General features: G+C 33.5%; 1 protein-coding gene across 1 annotated transcript in view; it reads left to right on the top strand.

The window, feature by feature from the left end:
• Nucleotides 1-20,789, top strand: part of LOC140443105 (papilin-like) — a 366,758-nt gene that overhangs the window by 251,770 nt on the left and 94,199 nt on the right. Inside the window, 1 exon segment of the mRNA XM_072534177.1 lies at nt 15,563-15,796. Within this exon segment, the coding sequence (XP_072390278.1) occupies nt 15,563-15,796 (234 nt within the window).

Genomic DNA, 20,789 nt, shown 5'->3' with positions numbered 1-20,789 from the left:
ATTTATTTGGGCAATCATGCACTTGTTTACAATTGTGTTGTTTGTTTATGTTGTATGTTATGTTGTATGTTATGTTACATATTTTTTTATCATAATTTAAAAGAAAATTTATATTACAATTCGATAATTACGTTACAAGTGACAACGATGGTCATCGTAGGCCCGATCGTCTGGTGCCTAAACAGCAAGCATAAACACGACAATATAAATCGTTGTCCGGCAAGCTGCTTAACTTCAAACGCTTTTTGTACGGAGATCTTATGTGAGCTGGGTCGGCCAGTTCCGATCGGGCCTATTAATGATATTTAAAATGCCTGAATACGATTCGATGCTTTCTGTGGTAATATAATAACTTAGTTGTTTTAACAGACGCTAATGTATTGAGTGATTTAGTACATTTAAAAGGTATTTACTTGCATTAACATAATTTTTAAATATATGTTTTTCAATTTTAAAGCTCTTAAAATTATTGAGTAGGCCCGGCCTATCCTGCTACCCCCAAAAGCCGCCACTGCTGTCCTGTCTCTTTCCTTGTCTAAGGTGGAAGCAGTATTGGTAGTTCATGGAGATGTTCCCACCATTACGAATATCTTCACGGTATATCCTATTAATACTTCTTATCATCCTTCGAAGATGTAGGTACTTGTGGTGTTTTGTCCATTGTTCACTTAAGGTTTCTTTAAGTTGTTAAAAAGTTTGAGCGCTTCCAAGTACATCTGAAATCCCAAACGCGTTCTTTAACAATCAATCAATTGTTTGAATATCTAGCCAAGTCATATCCTTTGTTTTGGGTATTGGAAGTATTCAAGAGAGTTTAACAAATGCTACTCAAGCTGATCTTCTTTTAATTTTCTCATTCCAATTTTCTTTACTTGGTTTTATGATGTTGCCGATTTTACTTTTCGATTAATAATTTTAGGATAATATTATTTCTCTCCCTTTTTTTCTAGTTGTTTCTTCACTCCTGAGTGTCTTGATTTCCTCTCACATGAGCAACTAATTCTTTACACCGATTTCTACCATGGGTTGCTCTCATGGACTCATAAAATGTCTTGCCACTGATCTTTCTATAAAATCTGAAGCATTCTTCTAGTAGCACATCTCGAAGGTGTCAATTTTTTTGCTATCATTCCTTTTCATTTTTCATGTTTCAGACCCGTAACTGAATATATAAGAAAAAATTAAAGCATGTACCAATCTCATTTTGGTGGCCTTCAGCAAAAAGAGTTCTTTCCATAGTTGTGATAATCGACTCACAGCTTTTTTGGTCATTCCTATTCTTCTACATATTTCGGTTTCACAAGAGCTTGTATCAATGTAAAATTATAGATAATTGAAATCGTTAACCATTTCAAACTGGTCCAAGGCTCCGGTTGTTTGCAGTGATTTTGAATAATTCACTATCATATCTTTTTTTTTGTTTATTGCTGTTGAGACCACATCTCGGTTTTCACTATTTGTGGCAGGCTTGATATTTCTTTTTCGGATGCATCTATTACAGTTTTATCTTTTGTATATCAATTCTTATTATACATTTCCCATAGAACTTAAAGATACTTGGAGATGGAATACATCCTTGACGGACTCCCCTATTGACTTTAAAAGTTTTTAATTTACGGTTTTAATTCTCATTCTGGTTTCATTATTCCCGCATAGGCTCTTCACCAGAGCTGACAGATTATCAGAAAGCGGATGATCATAGGAATTTTAAATTCTCGAGCTCTCGAATTTTGAATGAACTGCCGTATATTGAGAATTTGTTTCCTTGTGCCCTTATCTATGAAGAATCCTGCTTGTTTTGATATATTTATCTATCCAGGTATATCTGAATGCGGCATTTGATGATTTGTAATAGAATTTTACTTGGGTGTAAAATTAGTTAGATGGTTCGATAGTTACTACATATTATAGTTACACCTTTTTTATGAATTAGAGTACATAGCAAATCCTTTTCTGATTCCAGGTTGGCCTTTGGTCTGGTAGTCATTAAGTTTATATCAATTTGTTATTATTTTAGTTAGTAACATATAATAACATTTAATAAGGTCATCAATCTATAGTTGTTTATATCTTTTTGGTCTACTTTTTAAAATAACACCTTTACTGCTTCGTTCCAGTTGTAAAGTATTATTTTCTTGAAAATAAAAGTACACAAAAGCAAATTAACTTTGGTATGTAGTTACAGCTCTTAACATACTTATTCTATAAATAAAGTTTTATGTTTCTTTGAACCTATAACAAAACCATTTCACATTAGTCCAGCCGTCTGCATATGATAATTTTTCTTATGAGATGTTTGATGAACATGTCATTTTAGTTTTGAAATAACTAATAATAAATAAAAAACTTATAACCGTATATTGGTTGTTTAGCCACTTCCTTTTCCTTCGCCATCTGGTCGTGATTAGTTGCTGTATACGGAGTTCCGTCTAGGCAACGTCTACTTTTTAAACGGTCTGCTGGACGTCTGAATTTTCCTATTGATCTTACGTTGAGACAACAACTGGTTTGTCAAGTTAAATTGCCTGATAGTATTCCACTAATTATATCATTGTAACGTCAGGAAGAAATAGATATCTGCAAATCAATTACAGCGGGCAATTACTATTCGTGAGGGCAAATTTAGAATTATCAGATTGGAGATTATTTTAAATAATAGATCTATGGCGTAGGTCTTTTGTTCCTGTATCGACGTATATGCACTAATAAACTGGAAGAAAACATGTTATCGAATGGGTAAACTATTAAATAATACTGATATTTATATAACATATTATTATTGGAACAGCATAGCGACGACTTAGAATGCATTACCAGGAAGTATAAAAAAGAAATACGAAAAAGCAGGTTTGACAACGAAATTACCAATATATAAACCAAACAAAAACAAGTAACAAGCAAGCAATAGTGTTTAACCTGGTGTCGTTGGAGATGCGGTCGTAGCATTTGCGATTACGACTATTATCGTTGCATTTGCGGTCATACAAAAATATGTTGATTTTATCGTTGCATGTGCGGTCATTGCCTAATAATCAAATATTTTTTACCTTTTTCTACTACTATCACATGAATAATTCTATAACCAAATTTTTGTAAGATTTAAATAATTAGCCCAGTCTGGTTAAAAAAAAGGTCGAAAAATGTTTCGCAGATATCTGAAGCTTTTAAGACATAGGTGGGGGATACTAGATGATGAATAGATGAAAAGATACTCCTAGTTTTACCTTGCGTTTTTTTTAAGCAATAATTTATGGTCACAATTTGATTTTTTGTCTATAAATTTTTTCCCTTATATTTTAAATAAACAATATTTATGTCATTTTTTTATGTTACGAATATCTTTATTTTCCCGTTTTTTTAATTAAAATTGATAAATAATTTACAGAGATATTTGCAAAAAAAGTAGTTTTATAAATTTTATTAATTTTTTTATTAACAGAATAAAATGGTATTAATACATTTAAACATCAAGGAATTACCATCTTTTAGATTTGTGCGAAATTTCCCCCCGATCAGTCAAATATTTTATAAGTTATTTAATTTGTTTATCCCGGAGGCTAATTATTTAAACTATTGAGCTTGCCCTATGCATGATGCTAGACACATTCAGCAAATTTCATAGGATTCTTCAAGACTTAGACTATGTCAGAAGTTAAATGCATATTGAGTTTTCATCGAAATTATTTACAAAATAAACGTTTGAAAAAGGGGTATGTTTTTTACTTATAAACAATTGTAATAACTTCTATATTTTTCAAGCTACAGACTTGTACGTACAACCATTGGATAGCTGGTAAAAAAGCTCACATTAAAAAATAAAAAACCTTCCATGACCAATAAGTACGAAGTTAGTGACTATTTTTAAAAAAATCATATCTCCATTGTTTATAAACATTAAGAAGTAAAATTTGCACAAATTTTGAATGAAAATCTAAACTTTATATTGAAACTTATAGCTATAAAATTTATCTAATTTTTCGAAACGACGGTACTTTCGAAAGATCGACATAGGAAAGTGGAGAGGATATCTGTTTCAGCTCCGTTTTTTTTTTTCGGCATCGGAACTTCAAATTGCAACACGTAGGAAAAATTTACATTATCTCGGCTTTCTTTGCAGCTGCAAGCCTCTTTTTTTTATTCTGGGGTAGCTCGTCAAAATATGAATAACTACATAGTTTTCACTGGCCGGAAAATATGGGAAAACTAGGAAAAATGGAGTCCATTTGAAATTCACGCTAAATACTTACTTTTTTTTAATTAATTTGCTCGAATAGTCTGTCGCAGTATTAATAATGACATAATTTTCACCCCCCATAAATCTCGGAAAATCCCGGAAAATCAACATATGTTTTTTTATTTTATATCAATGATGTAATAATACTTATACCTACATTTTATAAATTAAATTTCAGGTAATTTTTTACACATTATATTATTATATTCCTTATATTAATTATAATTGTATTTTTATCATTAACAATATTGATTTTTATTCTATTTTTCTTACAAATATGATATACAATATTAATCTAATCTGCCTTACTGCTTTAATAAAATAAGTCGATTTTTTCATCACTTGCCTTATTAAATTTTGCAATGTTTATTGAACTTTACTTTTTTTATTTTCTTAACATACATTGGTTTAAAAGTTAAAATTTGGTTCATTTATTCGACTTCACTGTCAGGTCTGAACCTTTTTGTTGCAGGCTGTTTGTCTTCACTTATTAAGTCAATCTTTCCATACATTAACATATTAATGGGCGATCTTAATGCCAAGGTGGGTCAAGGTAAGGTATGAGACCAAGTAGGAAAATATGGGCTTGGAAACAGAAATGACAGAGGAGATCGATTGATTCAATTTTGCCAAAGTGAAGACTTCGTAATAACAAATACCTTTTTTAAATTACCTCCTCGACGGTTATATACATGGACATCTCCACAACATACCAAAGAAAAAATAGTGAGAAATCAAATAGACTACATTATGATAGCAAGGAGGTATCATAATGCTGTTAAATGTACTAAGACGTACCCAGGAGCTGATATAGGCTCAGATCATAACCTGGTAGTTACTGTGATAGAGGCGAGACCAAAAAAGATTAGAAGACCACACAGAAAGGCACTAGATTTAAATAAACTTAGAAACAAAAATACAGCTATACAAACAGCAGGAAAGAAACATCTTACAAAAACAACAACAAGGAATAAGGGGTGGATGACACAAGATATACTAGACTTGATGGAACAAAAAAGAAAGATGAAGAATTACCCAGACAAATACAAAGAAATAAATAAACACATAAAAAGAGAATAAAAGAAGCCAAAGAGGAGTGGATTAAAGAACAATGTGAAGAAATGGAAACCTATGAGAAAAAGTACGATGCGTTCAATATGCACAAAAAAGTAAAAGAGATAACAGGAAGCATAAAAAATGCCAAATAGGTAAACTTAAAGACAAAGATGGAAATCTTATTGTAGATCTAGAGAATAAAATAAAAAGATGGACAGAATACCTGAATGAATTATTTGAAGACGATAGAAACAACTTAACTCAGATAATCAATGCAACTGGGCCAGACATATTGAAAGAAGAAGTAGAATGTGCGATAAGAAAGGCTAAAAATGGAAAAGCAAATGGACCTGATGAAATTGCTACAGAACTGTTGAAGCTTTTGAATGATAAATCCGTAACAATAATATTCAATTTTGCAGCGAGGAGCTAAAACAGTTTCCCCTCCACTTTCCTATGTCGATCTTTCGAAAGTAACTTCGTTTCGAAAGGTTTTAAGTTTCGAAAAATTGAAAAAATGAATTTTATAGCTATAAAATTCAATATAAAGTTTAGATTTTCATTCAAAATTTGTGCAAATTTTACTTCTTAATGTTTATAAACAATGGAGATATCATTAACAAAAAAATTGTCGTTAACTTCGTTCCTATTGTTCATAGAAGGTTTATTTTTTTTGTTAAATGTGATTTTTTACCAGCTATCTGATGGTTGTACGTACAAGTCTGTAGCATGAAAAATATAGAAGTTATTACAATTGTTTATAAGTAAAAAACATACCCCTTTTTCAAACGTTTATTTTGTAAATAATTTTGATGAAAACTCAATATTTATTTAACTTCTGAGATAGTATAGGTCTTAAAGAATCCTATGAAATTTGTTAAATGTGTCTAGCATCATTTATAGGGCAAGTTCAATGGTTTAAATAATTAGTCCCAGGGATAAACAAATTGAATAACTTTAAAACTATTTGACCGATCGGGGCAAAATTTCGCACTAATTTAAAGAACGGTAATTCCTCAATGTTGAAATGTATTAATAACATTTTATTTTTTAAATAAAAAAATTAATTAAATTTATAAATTAGTGCAAAAAAACTGCTTTTTTGCAAATATCTCCGTAACTTATTTATCAATTTTAATTGAAAAAACGGGAAAATAAAGATATTCTTGATATAAGAAAATGGTATAAATATTGTTTATTTAAATTATAAGGGAAAAAACTTATAGATAAAAAATCAAATTCTGACCATAAATTATTGTTTAAAAAAAAACGCAAGGTAAAAATAGGAGTATCTTTATATCTATTCGTTATCTAGTAACTTCCACCTATGTCTTAAAAGCTTCAGATATCTGCGAAACATTTTGATGTGAAATCGATGATTTTTGTATAACCAGACTGGGCTAAATATTTACCACCGACGTTGCTAAGAAGAGAAAATTTAATATTGTTCTGAAGCTATTTTCTTGTGGCATTTTAAATTAATTACTATTTAAATGGGAATAAGCCACAATTAAAGGTTAAAATACGTTTATTTTAACCTTTAATTGTGGCTTATTCCCATTTAACTAGTAATTAATTTAATAAGAGAAAATGTTTACTAATAATTTTATTACGGCAAAAAGTATTTTGATATAAAAAACTTGCTTCTTTTGAGAGTTTACTGGGATTATGTGCACTAATTAAAAAAAATGAAGATAGTTGATTTAATAAAACTTAGTGTCATATAAATAAAATATTGTTCTGAAGCTATTTCTTTGTGGCATCTTATGCAATTTACTATTTTAATGGGAAATAAGCCACAATTTATTTTGAAAATTAAATTTATTGACTGATTAAAATGGTAGTTGCATCACTGTTGTTGGTTTCCATCCGCCTAGTTTTTTGTCAGTATTGTAAACAGTCTTCTATACGTTTTCATTTTTTTGTTTGATAGAAGCGCATACAACACAGGAACAATTTTTGTTTCGTCGTCAGTGCTGCCCATATCAACATGCATGGTATATATTTATGTAAACTGTTTGGAGGAGCTCTTAACCCTGGTACATCACACTTATTGTTTAAGGCATGAACTTCACACTCGGGTCTCAGAAACCCAAAGCTGTTTTTTAGCAAAAAAAAACAGAAAATGTGAATTTTGATGGCTTTGGGAGAATATCTAATCTTAGTAGAATGTGTAGAAAAAAATTTAACCATGGTGTGATATTTCACAAAGAGATATATTTGTTGAAATTCAAAAATAACATAAAATAATATTCAAACATAAAACATTGTTATTAAAACAAATAAACATTAAATTAAAATTATCATCTACAAAATACACCTGTATAACTATCCTTGTGACAAAAAAATAAACTCTTTTGCTAATATAAGTCTTAGTTATTCTTAGTCAGGTCTTCAGTTTCTTGGATCTTGATGTTCGCATTCACAGCATAGCTGGGCTCTATGTTCCATGCAATATGGTCTGCTGACACGCAAAACTGGCTTTTCTATCTTTTCCTTTTGCACAAAAGCAGCATCTAACTTTTTTTGTTAAATGAACATCATGTTGTGGTGGGGGGACTTCAATTCCCAGAATTTCAGAAATTCTTTGCCGCAGTGTTTTTTATAAAGTAGCCACGTTCAATGGTTCTTGTAACCATGGTTCAATTAGACTCATTCCTAACTGCTTTAGAAAAGATTTTCGATTATTGTTTCTACTTTCCTTCCAGTGGGGATTTGAGAGAGAAAACAAAACCATTGCATTTATTCCACTAGCATTAAGTATATTGAAAAAAACTCGTAGCGGCCAACGTCTGGTCTTCCGTGAGGTAGTGTAAGAATGGCAGAGCTGATCAAATGTATCTGTTCCTCCCTTCGTTTCATTATACGAATGTATAATATTGGGCTTACCTGTAATGGCATTAAGAGAGTCATCAGAATGCAATGTTGACAGCAAAAGAACAATTTTGTTTTGTTTAGGAGTATATGAAACAAGAGTTTTATTTCTATCAAAAGCAAATAGCGATGTACCTACTTCTTTTTTTTTGAGGAATGTAGCAGATATTCAAAGTACCTAGGAGAGTTAATTGATACTGTTCTAACATTTGTTTGGATGGACATTTTCCTCTATATCCTACAATCTGTTCATCTACGGTACAGTATTCGTATGGTGTATAGTACGATTTACAGTTATTCACAAAAATGTCGAATAATTCTCGTATAGGTGCAAATTTATCCACTAATTTTCTTTCTGCTCTACTGTCCTTACTATCAAACCTCAGACATAAGGCTATAAATTGGAATCGCTGCTGTGACATCGTCGCCCGAAATATTCCATTTCTAAATTTTACTGACCAAAGGTCATCTAAGTTACAGTTAGATACTCTTAATGCACCTGCTAAAAATAACAGCCCAATGAAAGCCTTCACTTCTGTTCTAGTTACTGGTCTTGTGTAACTCTGCTGTCTAATATTATTGCATTTACGAATGACTTCTTCATTTGAGTGTAAAACAATAACATCTATCATTTGTTCGTTGAACAACAAATTCCAAGATTGTTCAGGAGATTGAACTGTGCTCGCTTCTCCTTTGGGGCCAGGTAAATGTATTACAATGTTTTCTCGTCTTGTACGACCCTGTCTTGCTGGTGCTTGTGTGCTCCAGCGATGACCATTTTTCCCCAGTAAACTAGGAATATTTCTAACTGGTTCATCCACTATTTCGTCTTCATTGTCGCTTTGTTCACTGTTGCTGTCTGACAGTTGCTCTTCAACGTAATCTTCATCAGACTCGTCCCCTCCAAACATATCGTCTACGATGTCGTTTTCACTCTCATTCTTCCATAAATTGTCTGCCTCTCTCTGTAATTCTACCTCAGTTAAAGGAAGACGATTTTCTCTGCTAGTTGATGCCTTTACTCGACTATTTTCTCTACTAGTTGACGCCATTATACTAAAATAAATAAAAATCAGTTGAAACAAAATTATTACCGTAAACATCACCCTTGGGTCCGGGGTACCCATGCTTGTACTTCTGGAAATATTTTACCTCGTTGTTTCACTAAAATGCAGCGGATGACCCGTATTCTAACTCGGCTTACGACAGACTGAATTTACATAAAGTGACGACTGACGACACACATAAACCACTCATGCGCATGTCACATTGCAATAAATGACTCTCTGGGTTTCTGAGACCCAACAGTGCAATTCCAGGGTTAAATGTACCGTCGACAACAAAATCTGTTTTGGTTGCTAACGTTTCCTTTGCTTTCGAAGTCGAAAAACATAAAATTCTTTCTCCTTCTTCAGTGTCGTCAAAACACAAAAAACTCTGACCATCTTCTAATGTCAACATTTCCAGTGGGATATCTATTTCAATAGACGACGCTGATTTTACTCTGACACCAGTTTGTAAATGTCTTGAACGACAAAGTGTAGACTTACGTGAGGCATACAAAGGAATTTCACTCACAAAATCGAGTCCTTTTGTAAATAATTTTTTGAACTCTTCTAAGGCTAAAGGTATCGAAGTAAACCAATTATCGAAAGTTACATTTCTTCCAGTTCCAGAGATTGGTTTAATTAATCTTTATACGACTGAAGAGGCGCTATTGTCAACTTTGATGTAATATGACGTGAAATCAACAAGCGCTAATATTTTGATTCCATACTTTGCAGGTTTATTCGGTATATATTGCTAGAGTCCACATTTGCCGCGAAATAACTTAAGCATTTCATCAATTGTCACAAATTCACTTAGAGCATAATTGGCGTTGCATCGCTAACAAATCCATCAAAACATTCTCTTATAGGAGATAGCTTGTCGTACTGTTTCCGTTCTTCTTTATCATCAAGATCGTCAAAGCGAAGCGCTCGCAACAAAAATTGAAATCGATTAATTCCTATTGTAAGACGATTTTGTCCTCTACGCCGTTTCTGTCCTGTGCCCACAGATCTCTCAAATGTAGGTGTGATGACCGCAATACTCCAGCAAAATATAGAAGACCAATAAGTGCTTCAACTTCTTTCATGTTTGTAGTGGTGGCATCTCTTTCTCTACTGTAATTTGTCCGAAGCTTAATAATATATTTGTTTGTGTGTTTAACTATTTCGCTGACGGAGTCTGGAAAAAACAATTACCAAGCATCAATAATGGTTTTTGCTTCTCTGGCTTTTCAAACTACTCAAGAATATTGCTTGATATGCTTGATCTACACCTTCTATTTCGTCTTGCAAGTCTTGTATATGTCTGGTTAGTGTATCTTCATACAGGTCATTGTTTTTTGGGAAATCCATTTCTTTTTTCTTGTGTTTAGGATCATATATTGTACATATTTAATGATATCAAAAAATAAAGTAGATTAAAAGGGGGTATATATTTTGCAATAATAAATTATTAATAAGTTCCTCTCTTTGTATTTCAAATTTACTACAAGCATAAAAAATGTAATCTAAGTCGCAAACCACATTGCAAGTTTCATAAAGTTCGGTGTTGATTACACCCTTGAGGGAATGTCTCAGAACTAACAAACATTTATAACCACATATTCGAAACTGGAACACTGTCACGAATATGGTTGGAGTCTACATTTATCCCACTTCCAAAAAAACCTAATACATCATCATGTAAAGACTTTAGACTAATTAGTCTCATGAGTCACTCTCCCAAGGTACTTCTTAGGATAATTCTTAATAGAATCAAGCAGAAATGTGAAGACACAATGGGTAATAAACAATTCGGTTTCAGAGAAAGATTGGGAACAAGGGAAGCCTTGTTCTCAATGCTAACACTACTTCAACGATCATGGGAAATACAGAAACCAATTTACGTCTGTTTAATAGATTTCGAGAAGGCGTTTGATAGCGTTCAACATGGTAGGCTGTTCGAATATCTAGAAATGATTGGAATAGATGATAAAGATCTGAGACTTTTACAACATCTATATTGGAATCAAGAAGCTTCTATTCTGGTAGACGGCAAAGAAACAGACAAAATTTGTATTCAAAGAGGTGTTAGACAGGGTTGTGTAGTGTCCCCAACTTTGTTTAACGTTTACTCAGAAATAATTTTTAACGAAGCCTTGAAAGGGCAATGTGGAGTTCGAATCGGGGGAGAAACTATTAACAACATCAGATATGCAGATAACACCGCGACTAAGCATAAATACTTACGAATACTTACTTACGAAGTCGAGACGAGACTTACGAATCATTATCAATTTGTATTGGAATCAAAAGGCCAATATAAAGATAGAAGAACAAAAGTCCGAAAATATAGATATAAAGAGAGGAGTAAGACAGGGCTGTGTTCTGTCACCATTACTGTTTAACGTGTACAGTGAAGCCATATTCCAGGAAGCGATAGCGGATCTGGGTGATGGAATCTCTGTAAACGGAAGAATAGTAAATAACATAAGATTCGCTGATGACACCGTTATAATGGCAGACACCCTGGAATCGCTACAAGGATTGGTAAATAGAATTAACGATTATTGCATTAGATACGGACTAAAAATAAATAAGAGAAAAACTAAATTCATGATTGTCTCAAAAACGCAACATGGAAATAAAAGATTAATGATAGAGCAAACCCAAATAGAAAAAGTAGAGACATATAAATATCTGGGAACCTGGGTTGATGACAAAAATGACCAAAGCAGAGAAATCAAAGTCCGAATTGAAACTGCAAGGTAAGCATTTGTGAAAATGAAGACAATGCTTACCAACAGAGACCTTCAGTTGCATCTCAGATTGAGGGCTCTAAGATGTTACATATTTTCTATCTTACTATACGGAATGGAAGCTTGGACATTGAAGAAACAACACATAAGGAAAATAGAAGCGTTCAAAATGTGGTGTTACAGAAGAATATTAAAAATTCAGTGGGTTCAAAGGATTACCAATGCTGAGATACTACGACGTCTAAATAAGGAGTTAGAAATTATGAACAGCATAAAAAGAAGAAAACTAGAATATTTGGGTCACATAACCAGAGGAGAAAAATATGAGCTGCTGAGAATTATTATGCAAGGAAGGGTCCAAGGAAAAAGAAGCATAGGAAGAAGACGCATCTCCTGGCTGAAGAACCTTAGAGAATGGTTTAACTGTAGTTCACTACAACTTTTCAGAGCAGCAGCTAACAAAGTGACCATAGCCGTTATGATATCCAACCTCCGATAGGAGATGGAACTTTAAGAAGAAGAAAGCATAAATACAACAAAGACAAAGTTACTTGTGGTTAGTAAACAAGACCTCGACGCTATACAACTAATTATCAATAATGAACCGATAACAAAAGTTAACCATTTTAAATACCTAGGATGTTGGAAAAACGAGACACTAAATCCGGATGACGAAATTAAAACTGGTATAGAAATTGCAAGAGGAGCATTTATGAAACTTCTATTCTGAGCAATTCTCAGCTGAACTTAAAGCTGAGAATTAAGTTCCTAAAATGTTATGTGTATCCTGTATTACTGTATGGATGTGAAACCTAGATTATGAAGGTTAACATGGTGAACAAATTAGAAGACTTCGAGATGTGGTTATATCGTACAATGCTCAGAATATCATGGGTTCAACACATTTTAAATAAAAAAGTCTTGAACAGAGTAGGTCAAGGTGAAGGCAACTTAATAAAGATGATAAAAAAGAGAAAACTCGAATATATGGGACATATAATAAGAGGAAGTAGATACAGGATAATGCAGTTGATACTCAACGGAAAGATCGACGGAAAAAGAGGAATTGGTAGGTATAAATACTCATGACTCTGAAACCTTCGTCAATGGACTGGCTTATCAGCAGATGAATTATTACATGCCGCGCAAGATCAAAAACGATATTGGAAAATCGTCATGGAAGCTACCCATGCCTAAAACTTGGGTACGGTACTCAAAGAAGAAGAAGTTGAGGGAAGCTTGTATGTCCGAATTTCAGCCTACAAATGGTCACAATATCATTTCTTGTAAAATCTTAATCTTGGTGCCACAAACCTGTCGGAATACTTGGATGTAATAGTGTGTATCGTGTGAGGTTATTAGATCAATAGTTTTTCCAATGCAATTCCCATTTTGCCTTAAAATGACTCTTAGATATCATTAAATATTCTTGAGCACCTAAATTGTTGTTGATATGCTTTCTTTGGCTAAGGAGTCTGCAACGTCATTGCCACGAAGTCAGACAGATAAGGAGTCACTCAAAAAATGTATTTTTATTAACTTGTTTTTTTCGACATAATCGCAGGCTTTAATAATACGAATCGCTTCTGCAGAAAAAATGGAAATATGATTACTCAGTTAAAATTTTTCTTGAACGTTTATTGATGGTGTATAGAATGCACATCCCATACCATTATTTTGTTTTGATGCATCGCTATATATTTCCAGAAAATCTGACAGATTTGATATGCAGGCGCTTAATATATTATTACTTATCAACAAATTTTCATTGTATACAGGAATATTAATTTCTAGTGGTTCCAACATGTCAAAGAATTCAGATTTTTCGACTGAAATAGTTCTTTTTAAATCACTGTTATAACTACTTGTATTTCTAAAAGCCATACATAATGGCTGAACTGGCTGATCCATATAACGTACATTCGTAATCCAAGCTGGACCTAATAAAGGATTTGTGAAAAGGATTTGTGTAAACACGATTGTGGATCTGCTCCCCACCAGGTTCTCCTTATGAATTTTAAACATTTTGATTCTATACTTTGTATAAATGGTTTCCAGCTAAGCTTCTTAGCTGGAAAACAATAAGTCAAATAATAATTCCAAGATAAGTTACCTTATTTGATACTAGATATAAGCTACCATTTACATTTATGTTATCAATATTGAGTAGATCATGTCTTGTAAAGATGGTAACACTAGCTTTTTGTGGAATTAAGAAAAAAAAAAGAAAAATTAGTTGTATATGTGACATGAGCTCAGTTATGCCTATTTCTAATTTTTTATTAGTGTTATAAACGACAAAATCATCAACGTACTGTATAATATTATAATTATTTTTTTCCTCGTGTATTTCTTTTGTAAAAACATTAAATAAAAGGGGAGAGATAACGGAGCCTTGTGGTAAACCTGCGGATGATCGTCTGGGATCTATTACAGAATTGTTATTTGACCTTACATAAACTTTTCTTTGTGATAAAAGGTTGCACAAGACATTACACACTCTCGCAGGGACATCGGCCTGAAGCAAATTTTCTCTTAACATAATGATATTAACTGCATCGTAGGCACCTCTTATATCGAGAAATGCAGCACCTAAGAAATAGTTAATTGAAAAACATAACTGAATCTTCTTCTTCTTAACATGCCATACACCAAAGTGCGTAGGCGACTATCTCATTACTAGAATTCTGTTCTTGGCGGCGTGACACAGCTCGCCTGTATTGAGTATTCCTGTCCATTCTTTAATATTCCTTAACCAGGATAATTGTTTGCGGCCGGCTCCTCTCCTACCCTCGATCTTCCCCTGTAGGATTAACTGTGGTATTTCATATTTTGCTCCTCTCAACATGTGCCCAAGGTAACCAATCTTGCGTTTTTTAATTAATTCAAAGAGTTCTCTTTCCACGCCGGCTCTCTTAAGGACGTCATCGTTTCGAACTCTATCCACCCAAGGTATGCGCATCATTCTTCTCAATGACCACATTTCAAATGCTTCAAGTTTGTTGATAGATGTTTTTTTCAAAGTCCACGTTTCCATGCCATAAAGCAAGATGGACCATATGCAGCATATGGACCATAACTGAATATCTGTTGTTAAATAAGAAGTCAATAGTACTAAACCCTTTTTAAAACCAAATTGTTCCAATGGAAAAAAGGCAGTGCTAGTCAAACGAAATTCTAACCGGTGTTTAATAATCCGTTCAAAAGTTTTCATAATGTCAATAAAAGTCGTTTTAAAATTTATCACGGCTTGGTCCTTTCGAACGACACGCATGTAGTCCAGGGTTAATTCTTTATTAATTAAATGCCAAACTAAAACTACAGTTTTAGTATTTATTTAATGTATTCATCAAAATCAGTTTAAACCAAAAGAAAATTGATTGAATAGGTATTTTCCCAAAAGGTCCCATTTAACATTATCGGTCCAAGTGGCTCTGTACTGTAACATCATCTATGACTATTACGTGATAGATGACGTATAACCGTATAACTTGTTACATTTTTAAATAAGAATTAAGGCTTTTAAATATAATTTTCACGTGGAATATGATTTTTATCGTTTATTTATTGTCTGTTGTGAAATTAAGTAAAGATATAATTATTTTTTTCAGAAAATTCGCCACTTCAAAGACAGATTCAAAAGGCAGCAAGGCGCTAACTTATACCTTCCAGGCAGTTTCGTCACAGACAACAATGATCCAGAGTCGGGAGCCTGGGAAGAATGGTCAGCACCCGGTCCGTGTTCCAGAACTTGTGGTGGGGGTGTATCGACTCAAATTAGGAGATGTACACAAGGATATGATTGCAGGGGACCATCGGCAAGATCTTTTTCCTGCAATACACAGGTATATATTTTAAATAAAGTCAGATTTATATTTATATCATGGTTAATTATCTGATCACGATTATCAATAATCCTGATTGTTATCTATGGTTAAAAGTAACTTTTTACAATAAAATGTCCTTGCTATAAGCGTCTCGTTAGGAAATGGAGTTTATTGCTGAATCTTCTACAAAAATGCAAATATTTTTTCTACTTGGAGAAAAAAAGCATAAACTGTTTTATTTATATGAAGATTTTGCTGCTGAAGAGCTGTATAATTACCTTAAACTGGAAACCAGCACAAAAAATTAACATTAAGAAATAGTGCAAAGGAGGTCTACTTTTAAACAAATAATACTGAAATAATTGAAAACCGAATAAAGAATTAATTCTTCTTCTTCTTCCTGCTCTATAAATAGGCTAAATGCCTGTTTTACTTCGGTTTTTAGCCTCAATTGACGTTGTCTGACCATCTTTTCCTCGGTCGTCCCAATAATCTTCTCCCATTTGACGATTTGTCTCTTGCTATTCATACTATTCTATTTTCTGTCATTCTTTCGATGTGTTGATCCCATTCCACTTTTCTTCTTTTGGTCCACTCGTTTATTTCCTCTATACCACATCTCGCTCGTATTTCCTCGCTTCTTACTCTGTCTCTTAGAGTTTGGTTTGTTATTTTTCGCAAGACTTTCATTTCTGTTGTTTCCAGTAGTCTTTGTGTTTTCGCCGTATCTGCTCTTGTTTCCGCTGTGTACGTCATTATCGGTCTTATTGTTGATTTATATATCCTGGTTTTCGTTTCCGTTGTGAGGTATTTGTTTCTCCAGATTGTGTTGTTGAGACATCCTGCTGCTCTGTTTGCCTTGTTCACTTGTTTTTGTACTTCTTCTTCCACTTTTCCGTAGCTTGACAGTTTTATTCCCAAGTATTCAGTTTCCATCACTTGTTCTATTATTTTGTTATTTACGACTAGTTTACATCGTCTCGGTTCCGCTGATATCACTATCGCTTTAGTTTTCTCTGTTGAGATCTCCATGTTGTATATGAGCGCCGTATCTTTGAATTCTTTAATTAATCTTTGTAGGTCGTCTTCATTTTCGGCTCTTATTATGGCGTCGTCGGCGTAGCATATTATCCTTATTTCATTTTCGCCCATTCTATATCCTCTTCTTTTTTTAACTTTCTTTGTGATTTCATACATTATCAGATTAAATATTAATGGGCTCAGTGAATCTCCTTATCTAATGCCAGTTTCATATTTGATAGGTTGCGATAGTTTTCCTTTACATCTTACCATAGCTATGTTATCTTTATATATATTCTCAATGGTTTTTACTAAATCCAATGATATTCCCTTTTCATATAATAAATGTATCGCGTCCCGAATTCTCACTCTATCAAACGCTTCCTTCAAATCTATCAGACACATATATGCTGGTTTGTTGTATTCCAGCGACTTTTCTTTTATTTGTCTTATTACAAAAACTGCATCCGTGCATGATCTTCCTGTTCGAAATCCTTGCTGTTCCTCTTGCAGAGATATTCGTTCGTTTATTTTTGTCGCTATTATTCTTGTTGTCAATTTGAGTGTTGTCTTTAATAGATTTATTGCTCGATAATTATTGGGGTCTTTCTTATCTCCTTTTTTGAAGAACATCACCATGATCAATCTCCTCCATTCATCTGGTATTCTGTTCGTGGTGATTATTTTATTAAGAAGTTGCAGTTGTTGTACAAGGTGATCACCTCCATATTTTAAGAGTTCATTTAATATTTGATCTTCTCCTGGTGACTTTCTGTTTTTTAATAGCTTGGTGGGTGATGTTGCCGGTCCCAAGCCCGGATAAAGGAGGAGGGTTGTAGGGTTAGGTTAGCAGCCTGCCATATATAAAACTAAAAAAAAAGCTCAAAGAACCGGTGACGAGCCTCGGGCTAGGATAAGAATTAATTAATTGAACCAAATGTATAAATTTAAGAAATCAGTTTTGAAATGTAACTTGACATACTGATAATTTTGGTCGAAATTAAAATTAAAAGTTGGTCAGCGCAGAAAAGGTATAATTTATCGATTGAATTATTTTGGATACTAAAAGAGGTCTCAAAACAAGATTTTGACTGCTGTAAAATGATCTATAAAAAATATAGTCACAAGTTATATTGGCACCCTGAAGTAACAGTCGGTATTAAATGATATTAAATATATTTAAAAAGGTTAATAATAAAAAAGTGAACAAGGATGGGTGTTGTTTTCCCTCTTCGTTTAACTCTCTTTAATTGCTTCGTATATATTTCAAGTGACTCTTTAAAATTTACCTCAGATCGAAGAGCATTAACTTTTCCTATAGATAAAAATGATAGTATTACAAAAAATATCAATTTTTGGGGGAATTTTTTTTATAAATTGTTTAAACAAATTACACTGTTTATTAGTTAATTAATTTATAAACAAATTACATATTTGTAATGTACGCAAAAAGTACATAAAAATTAAAAAAGAAAGATTAAAATCCGCTGAGTAGATCCGAAGATATAAACAATTGCAGTAGTTTGAAGATGCGTTTTCATTTTTTGAACGCGTAGATTTGTGGTTTCCCCTTTCACTCGCCACTATTAGTCTTAATTTAAACCATATTTTTGACCATTCACAGAGGATTCTGTTATAGTGCAATGTTTGTACAACTTTTTGTACAAAAACTACGAATCCTTTTCTTTAAATGCCGAAAGTTGCGTTCCTTAATTGAATCGGCGTGAAGAGAAAGGGACATGTCCATAAATAGGCATTTTTGACATTTTGACAGAAATCCATTATAAGTGTGAAGACGTGCCGTTTTGTATAGAAACCGGACATATCCTCATAATAATAATGATTTTATGTGTATTAGAAATTATGGTATTGTGGAAAAACCGGATAAGTACTGGACATGTCCACTTTTTCTACAAAAGCTACAATGTCTATTCGTCCCAATATACATGTGTCATTCGTCACTATGGAAGATGTACAAGATGATAATCTTGAATTAAGATTAAAAAAAGGCGAAATCCAGAGTGTTGGAAGGCTATTATCAATAAAAAAAAGTAAGACAATCTGGACACCAGTATATTGATTATAAAAGTCGTACTATTCCAATCAAAACGATTGGAGAACTACGCAGGTATATTGTTATAACCTCAAATTTTGTTAAATATTTAATTCTTTGTAAAATTATTACATTGTAGATGTAAGAAGAAATGCTTTCTTGCGATTCCTCGTGAATGTAGAGAATAGATTTTTACAAAATTTTATAAATTAGAAAACAAAAATGTGCAAGATGCTTATCTTCAGTCCGTTATTGAAATATTGACAGTTGCCCGACGGTGTCCTAAACAAAACACTGAAGATAACAGGAGAAAACTACATGAACACTTATTTTCGTACAGAATGACAAGTACAGGAGTTTATTCCGTTTGTAAATCTGCATTTTTAAGTCTGCATGCTATAACGAAACACAGAGTAGATCGGTTGATAGAGCTTTTAGAAAAAGGACAAGTACCTGTTGACATGAGAGATAAACAAAAACCAGCTAATGCAAAACCTGAAGAAATAGTCAATAGTATAAATTCCTGTCAAACTAGCACACTACACTGGACGTGAAGTGAAATATTTGAACGAAAAACTAAATATAAAAATAATGCATTCGTTATTTTCGGAAAAATTTCCAGATATCTCAGTTAAATATGGATTTTATAGAGCTGTCTTCAACGACTTTTATCAGTTACGCTTCGGCAGGCCTCAGATTAACACCTGCAGCAAATGCGAAAAACTAGATTTCATATAATCAAATGAACTATCTTACAATAAGGTCAAGTTCAAGTTATTTATTTATGTTAATATACAGTATAGTAGTTATATAAAGTACTTACATATGTCAAAAAATAGTATAAAATAAAAATTAACATATTAAAAACATAAGGCATAATATAAAATAAATGCATATATTAGTAAGACAAACATTACACAGACCATTTTTTAACTTTGGACGTGTTTTGGAGAGTCGAGACCGATCTAAGTCAACGGAGCTTGTCAGCTCCTAGCGGTGGGTAAGACACCGCAAGTGGCTTGGACGCTTGAGACGATTTAAAACGAAGAGTGGATGCGATTTTTCTTAGCTTGAACCGCAGAGAGACTGATTTTATAGGCCTCTCTCGGAGGGCTATAAAAAAATAGCATTTCACCGAAAATTCGGGATAACTGTACGGTGCCGTCAGGGATGACACTGTAAGGCTCTGTTGTTTGCATCAGAGTCGGACAGAAACGGCCCCTGCCCGACAGTTTGAGAACTGCAAGTGGAACCCTCCTGGAAACAGGAGTGAACAACCGTGCGAGGTCCTGGGAAGACACCCAGCATCCATTCGACACGTGTCGAGTGGAGAGACAAAAAACAGTGATCTTCAAAGTAGACAGCTTTTTATTATGTCGTCGGTTTCTCATGAAACCACCGAGCTTCCAGCTCATGTCGTAGAACTCCACCCCCAAACCCATACCGAGTCAGAGTATGTACATCAAAGTACAACTCCAGACTCAATCCCAATCCCTCCATCTCCATCCATTTCAGAGGAATCTGTTATGGATGCTGAGATAATTTACCAATTCTCGGAGGAAGAAAGTAGCAACGATGCGATTGACCTTCAGTCAATCAAATCAAACTCAGCCATGATGCCAAACGCGGACGAAAAATCCAACGCGGAATTTGCCAAAAAATGTCTAATGTTCGACACAACCAATGTCTACAATGCTCGGCGCGGAGAGGACGGGAAAGCTCCAACAAAACGGCCATGCTATAGTCCAGGGCAAAGCCCTGAGAAACAGAAAAAGGACGATACTGCCAACTACATTCAACTACTCATCCAAAAAATGGATGAAATGCAGTCGAGTCATAATAGGCAAATAGAGGCACTGATGGAACAACTATCAGAATTAAGACGCGAAATCCGGACGAAAGACCGCGAAAACAAGGAATTAGTTGCACGAATAGTGC

This window comes from Diabrotica undecimpunctata, chromosome 6 (assembly GCF_040954645.1).
Source record: "Diabrotica undecimpunctata isolate CICGRU chromosome 6, icDiaUnde3, whole genome shotgun sequence".
Classification (NCBI taxonomy): domain Eukaryota; kingdom Metazoa; phylum Arthropoda; class Insecta; order Coleoptera; family Chrysomelidae; genus Diabrotica; species Diabrotica undecimpunctata.
Note: the sequence above shows the minus strand (reverse complement) of the source record. Positions and strands in the feature narration are given on the sequence as shown.